This window comes from Fulmarus glacialis, unplaced genomic scaffold (assembly GCF_000690835.1).
Source record: "Fulmarus glacialis isolate BGI_N327 unplaced genomic scaffold, ASM69083v1 scaffold7381, whole genome shotgun sequence".
Classification (NCBI taxonomy): domain Eukaryota; kingdom Metazoa; phylum Chordata; class Aves; order Procellariiformes; family Procellariidae; genus Fulmarus; species Fulmarus glacialis.
In genome coordinates, this window is record NW_009194608.1 from 5,359 (window position 1) to 12,910 (window position 7,552).

General features: G+C 37.1%; 1 protein-coding gene across 1 annotated transcript in view; it reads left to right on the forward strand.

The window, feature by feature from the left end:
• The first annotated feature begins 6,501 nt into the window (after positions 1–6,501).
• Positions 6,502–7,552, forward strand: part of LOC104084094 (serine/threonine-protein phosphatase 2A 55 kDa regulatory subunit B delta isoform) — a 17,164-nt gene continuing 16,113 nt past the window's right edge. The window contains exon 1 of the mRNA XM_009587814.1: positions 6,502–6,508. Within this exon, the coding sequence (XP_009586109.1) occupies positions 6,502–6,508 (7 nt within the window). The remainder of the gene's footprint in view (positions 6,509–7,552) is intronic.

Consider the following 7,552-nt stretch of genomic DNA (forward strand, 5'->3'; position numbering starts at 1 on the left):
GTTGGTGCTGCTTTACCCTTTCTTTGTGCTATACACATACAGACAACTACATGCACTTTAAACTCAGTGAAGACAGTTGGTTTTGGTTGTTTTTTTTTTTTTTAAATATAATTCAAAGGACTTCCAACATCAAATTATGATCTGGTTCCATTGAAAAGACAATGCAAATTTAAATAAATGAGGGAATTGCACTGATTGTCTTTTATGAGATGCAAACTCTTAGGTGACTGTTAAATCAGCTGAACAAGTGTTTGATTTGGGGGAGTTTGCTGGGCAGCCTGGCCTTTGGAACAGGTCTTGGGAACAGTTCGACACCTTATGTTGCTTCTTTTCTACCAGTTTGTTACAGCACTCCGAACAGAATGGCCTGCGCGCTCGCTCCTCAGAAGCCAAGTGGCTTAGCTCCAGACGGGGTCCAGGACACACAGGAGCTGGCAGTCTTTCCAAGAGAAATGCTCTTGTTTGTAGTTTGCCGTGGCCTGTCAGCAGCAGCGCTGACTTCAACCAGCTTCTGCTGCTTCTCGAGCTGTACCGTGCTGGCCAAGCCGCTGCACTTCTGTTGAAGCAGCTCAGGTGCCCTGTTCATGCCCTTGGTTGACCTTAAATCTGTTCAACGGTTTAAACTAGTTCAAAAAGCAGAGTTATTTTGGACTAAGTTAAACTCTACCAGGTACTTAAAGGCAATTCAAACCATTTTGGAAGTTGGTTGAGCATTAGGGCATAAAAAATCGTCAGACCTGATGGATACCTTAGGTTGGCCGATTGCTTAGCAGTGTAAGCTGGAAGAAATTTGGTCTGAGCAAAACTATACCACCCTTGGTTTATTCTGCTGACTTCTGATACATAACACTTCTGCGTTAACTATTCAATTAAATCATAAAAGTGGAAATCTAAAAATTGAGTATATAAAGTGACATATTCTGAAAAATAGGCGATTTTGAGTAACTTCTATGTATATGTATATTGTCAAGTGATTATTGATAGCTTTAAAGTTCAGCTCACCTTTCAGTGCAATTCAGAGAGAGAAATCTGATTTCTATCAACTGTTAAATTAAGAAACAATATTTTAGGAAATATTTTAGGAGCAATAATAGCAATACCAATCTTAGTCCATCCTCATTGCAGAGTAATACTACTCTCTCTCATTGACCGTTCTGGCAGCCACAGTATGGAGCATCCTCATTCACCCAGAAGCAAATCAGTGAAACGTACAGAAATGAGAGAGAAGGGAGATGCTGAGGACTGGAAATCAGTGCTGAAGTCAGAAACCTGCCGTAACTGAAATTCTGGTAGTGCTTGCCTGCCTCAACACGCAGAGGATGAGGGTAGGTCTGGTTAGAAACAGAGTGCCTGCCAGCAGCTCTCTGCTGTCGCCTGGTGTGATAACTGTAGCGATCCAAATTGAAGAACTGTCAAACTTTACACCAACTGCTTCCCCTCTCCCACCCCAGAAGCCTTTTAATGCAAACAGATACCACTGATGATGTTTGGGGAGTGTTCTCTTGCAATTATTGTAAATCAAGTAACAAGCAGTTCTAAGGCCCTGTGTGTCTGTAGCTTGTTAAGCTCAAATATGATTTTGTTTTTTAAAACATTTTTTTATTATTTACCGTTTAGCAGGTGTTAGCCTGTAAATTTCTTCATTCTCTTTGATAATCTGTTCCTTCTAACGGGTCTCTGTATCTTTTTTCTTTTGCTAATCTTACTTGCTCCTTTTAGATTTTTTTTTTATTTGTCTCTATTTGAGTCTTCTCTCTAGTTGCTCTGAAACAGTGGTTCCTTGCCGTTCTCTGCATTGCCCCGACTGACCGTGTTTTTCACCAGTCGTACCTCGGAATGGTATGTTGTCACTGTCTGTTGCAGAAGAGAGTTCTGTTTGTTCTGACATCATGTCTTACAGTTCAGCACAATGTCATAGGGAGATCCCAACTTCTGATTTCCAGGTTGATTTAGGAGCACATAACCTGCACTTACCCCCTTCTACGCTCTCTGCTTCATTCCCATCAAGTGTAGGAGGCCATACAACGTCTCCCACAGCTTTCTCCAGCTGTAGAATAAAACGCTCTGTAGAATAACAGTGTGTGTTGGAGGGAAAGGTGTGTCACCTTTGATCTTGATTACAGGCACAGAAATGTTCTTTCTATGTTTAGTTCCCACTGGCAATCTCCCTTACAGTTTATGCCAGCCATCTGGCTTTGGTCCAGATACAGTCATTTCCTCTCAAAGCATGAGCCTCTTCAGAAAGTTTCATAGTCCTTGAAGCAGTTCATTCTTTGGATCTCTAGGACAGATCATGGAAAAAGGTGCTGTGTATTAAAAATATTTTTCAAGGGGAAGGACAGGAGACAGGTCTGCTAACATGCATTTTTTTGTCAGTCTGTGTACTGAGTGCGAAGCGGTGTGTTGCTCATTACATATTTGGAAAATTTTAACTTAAAATTCCCTAGAAGTTGGAGCAGCTCTCTTTTTAGATAATGTTCGAAAACAGTGACTGTTTGACTTCCTTGTTCATTAAATGTCTGAGGAGCGTGCTTTTGACAAAAGTCTTTGTATAGCTTATAAGAATGAGAGAGAAGTTGATACTGCTTGTGTCTAGTTAGTGTTAGTCCTAAGCATGGACTACAGCTGCAAATTCATCTATTGGGTGAGCTATGAAGTAATTATGTTTTTTCAGTTTTTAGGTTTTAACTGAAGTAGCAATGTGCAGCCAGCTTAGAGAGGAAAAGTTCACGGTAGCTAATTTTAGGCATCTAATTTAGATGTTCTGGATCTCTTTGCATTCTCCATTACCTAAACAGAGAGCCCAGGCGTTGATATCGGTGTCAGTTAGAAATACCTATTATGAATCCTTTGTGGGTTTAAATTATTTTGCAGGTATAAGCTTGCAGTCATCGCAGAATCCTAACAAATTTTGGTCTCTGTCATCCTGTCCCCCTTTGCACCCCAGTATAACTAGCCCAGGAGGCTTTGGAGGTTATAGAACTTCAACAGATTTATGACAGGAGTTTTGTGATACAGGGAGGTTAATATTCAGCAGTGAGCTAAAAGGCTTAGAGCATTTACACTGAATTTTGAAACATCTATCAAGGCTTACAAGACAGTCTCCTGAGTCCCTGAGAATGGTTTCCGCTACATTATTATAAAGATGGATATTTGTAGCCTTCTAATGTGTTGGGAGGGTGTTTACTACCTGTGAAAGTGCTTAGTGCTTTTAAATTTGGGGATTCTACAGAATCATAATTTAGTTGCTAGCAATCCTTTTAATATACTAGCTTTGAAAACAGCTAGGAGTTTCCTACTCTGTATATAGACTGTAACTTAAGTTAGAACTCCTTTCCAAAAGTGAGGCTAAAAATTAATTTTTCATGTCTGGAAAGAAATATTGCCAGACTAATATCTTATTGTAAAGCCATAGGTCTTGCTGGTCTCCATAGTTACAGGAGGAAAGTTTACTTGGCTACTTCCAGAACAGAGAGTCCTAGCCACACTGGAACAAAAATGGAGGGAAAGTTGGACAAACCTCTCTGTTTCTGGAAAATCATAATTACAAAGGTGTCTTGTGTATGAGAAGAGTGCATTAGGATGCTGTACATGAGCAAATATCATGATAGTTTGTCTTTCCTCACCCTTTTGTACATTTCATTGTGAGTTATTTTGCTAGTGTGGAGAAAAGGCTGGAATATTCAGCTGGGAAATAAGACTGGTGCTTGTACACATAAGAAAAAGATATGACATATAATAAAAAAGCTTTAAAAATTCCAAAGTTAATGAGATGATTAAGAACCTGTAAAGGCTTGCTTTGTTTTTTTCTAAAAGTTTTAAGCTGACTTGGAAATAAAGAGTGAATGTAGATGGGTAAAGTATGTTGAGCAGAACACAGTGATTGGTTTGGAATGAATTTGGTGGTTTATCTGTAGTCTCTTTTTTTTTTTTTTTTTTATTTTACCTGCTTTGAGATAGTATAGTGCTGAGGATACTGGATGGAATTATTTTGGGGATCTATATGCTTCAGTTAAACACGCCTATAGGGAAAACTGGTTTTAATTCATACTTTTATATATAAAAAAAGTATGGTGGTGTTAAAAAAAAAAAAAGAGTTGATTCATCATATTCCAAATGTTTTAACTTAAACAATATTTGAAGAAAGTCTCTATATTTTTGTCCTGATGTGCCCCTTCCACTTACCTATTTCCATATAGCATGTTGGTGATAGATGTTGGCATGTTGGCGACATACTATTGCAGTGCTGATTTAAAATTTCAAGCTGCTTTTTCCAGTTGGTACTCAATTAGGAAAGAGAGGCATTCTCCACTGGCATGATCATTTTACCTATGAATGTTGTTTACCCTCTTCTCCCTGTGCTTTTTGTTTAAAACCATAGAGTTTGGGTAGAGTCTGTGTTTTAGCATGTTTCCACAGTTCTTAAGGTAAAGGAACCCAAGATTATATTTGGCCAGGTAGCACTGCTAGTAAATAATAGCTGTGTCGGACAAATGATGTTGACTTTACATGCAAAATGGCGCACAGTGTATTTTGAGTAAATAATTCAGTAAGTACTTTGATAGTGTACATGGGAGAAATTCATTTCCCTTTCTGAAACTAAATGGAAAAGTGGTTTTTGTGACTTACTTTGAAAGAATTGCATATGTTAAGGAGTCATTCAATTCTGCTAGGATTTTTACTGACGTCTCAAAGGGTAAAAATTATCCGAGCTAGAATGGCTTTCAGATTTTTGTGGTAGTGGAATTTTAGTTTTGCTACTGATAAAGCTTTGTAACTCAAGGGCTACTTCATGTTTGAGTACTGAAAATGTCATAAAATTACTCTATCAAGTCACTTCACTGATTGCTTACCTCATCAGTTCCTTTCTTTTTTCCTTAGTTTACTACTTTCCCATGGTGTCTCTTGAAATGCCTGGGTTTTTTTCCTGTGTATAACTGAGTGATAATGGGATGTAGGAATTTTTTTGTTCTAACACTATTGTCAATCTTAGAGTAGAATTTAATTAAGATTACATCTCCATCTAGTTCACTAGCTTTCTCATTTTAGTACAAAATTCTTTGCTTATGTCATGATATTTGGTATTTGTAACTATAAAATCTCTTAGCCAGCCACCCATTTGTAATGGCTTCTAATTCATACATTCACACAATTTAGGCAATGAATCTCAATTATCATACATCTTGTTTTCCTCATGATTGTCAGGGAGGAAGAGTGAGTTTGCTTTAAAACATTTTCACGGTTACTGTATAGATATGTTATACAGATTGTTATGAAAGGGCCTTATTTAAGTTTGTTTTCTTTCTTAAGAAAATTAACAAAAAGCTTTACACGGACCAGCTCATACACTTTGTGTGTATGTAATAATTCTTTGCCTGTCTGAGGACCTAAGCAGGATATGAGACATTACATCAGAGAAATGTGACAAGCTTTGGAAAAGTGAAATAGTGTATCAGGTTGACAAATTTTTTCTTATCTGTCATAGAAAGTATATTTAAGAAATGGTTAAAATTACATACAAGGTACCCTGTACATTCTTTTGACTTGCTTGGGGTAAAAAGTTTGAACAGGATTCACTGGGAAATCGGTGAGCTAGAAACTGGTCTCTTTATAGCCATCTAAACCATTTGTCCATCATCTCTTGAGTCCCGTTTATTTATAGTATAGGAAGGACAGGGATTAATATTGATAATCTAGTTTTAGTGTATCAATAACCTGAGTTTTCCTTAACCTTGCAAAGAGAGGAACAGAGGTCCCATTCACATGCAAGTTGACAGATCTTGTGTCATTGTTTAAACTTTTTTAAACTTAAGCATTTTGCTTCTTGTTTTAACACTGAGGTTCAGTGAAATGCTATTGCTGTGCTCAGTGTATAGGTATAGTTTTGACAAAGTGGATCTTTATGGTAAGTGGAAATACGTAGCTTTTCTATTTATATTTTTTGATTGAACAGACATTGTACCACTCTGTAGTCTTAAGTTTTTTATTTACATATATGTGTGTTTAAAAATACATATTAAAATACATATATTTAAAGATGTGTATGTGTATGTATATGTATCTTAAGATTTTATCAGTGTTGTGCTACTAGAAGCTCATAATTCTAAGGCAATTTCTAAAGTAAGAGATCATTTAGTACTAGTGAAACCTTTATAGCATACGCTATTTTCTGTAGGTAACTACTTATTCCTGTAAACTCATTTTAGCAATTTGGAGAGGGGAAGGATTGTTTGGGGGGTTTTGTGTTTTCAATACTTTCTACATAGTCTGTTATGGAGGCAAATAGCCACGTACCAGAAATTGTCTACAAAATGTGGAATTGGTGCAAAGAGAATAGGGGGATTAATTTTTATTCTGACTGTGTTCATAGTGAAAAGCCAAAGAGTTTGCTTCTTAATTACTTGGAAGGGAGTCAACAATGAAGGGTCAGGTTTGCAAAGAGCTCTGTGGTTGATGACTTGAGAACTTGTGAAGTGGTGGTTGCTGTAGTTGGGTGGCACGATGGCAGGTGAGGATCACTGTGAATGGAGAGGGAGATGAGCTAGAGAGAGTGGTTAGAAACTAGCAATTTGGTTAATTTTTAAAAGTAGGTCAACTGAGGAAAGATTGGTGTTTTCGGTATGGAGTACATGCAGAAAGGGTGTGGGTTTTGTTCTAATGTTTTGGGTCTGTTGAGGATTTGGATTAGCCATCATCCTGTTCTTTACCAAAATGGAATCTTCTCATAACCTTTTAAAGAAAGATGAATATAAAAATAGACATGTCCAGAAGCAGGTTAGTAATGCAATTTTAAAGGCTCGGATAAATCCATAGAAAGATTTTTTTTTTTTAAATAATTTTTTTAATCAAAAAAGGTAAATCATGACCTCTATGCACTAGGAAAAGAATGTTTCAAGGGCAGCTGTTAATAAAAGAGGAAATATGAATTATATATTGGGAAAACTGATTAGACTTCGTACTCACCTTCCTCATAAGAGTGGGGGATTATTGAAAGGAATTTAAAAGATAGCACATCAAAATCAATACAGGAAAGTAGTTTTCATCTGGTCACCAATTGCAAACTCTGAAACTAATTGATATCATATACTTCAAATCTTACAATTTTTTATACCTGCATAATATAATGAAATATTTGCATGGCTAGTAAGCAACAGTATGGATAAATGTTTACTTACGATTTTATGCCGAGTGGTTTGTTGGTTTTGCTACCATATGCCTAAAACCTGTGACAGACGTTTATAGCCCCTTATCTCTCTGCCCCTTGGTTAGAAATTGTTTAATGGCAATTATTTCTTTATTGCCACCTCCAAAGATTACTTGTGGCGTGCAGTGGTTAATAAATACTGGTTGTTTTCAAGGTTCAGTCCCAAGGGCACTTAAGTCAGTTTAAACTGGAGGTCCTGCCATCTTTTCCTTTGCTCTCCTGTTCCTTCAGCTGCAATCATCCTTGCCTCTTGTTTATTGTATACATGCTGATGCTTCTGCACAGAGTTGGTTCAGGAAGCTCTACTTGAAGAATTTTCCTTCTTTCTTCCTTTCTTTTTTTTTTTTT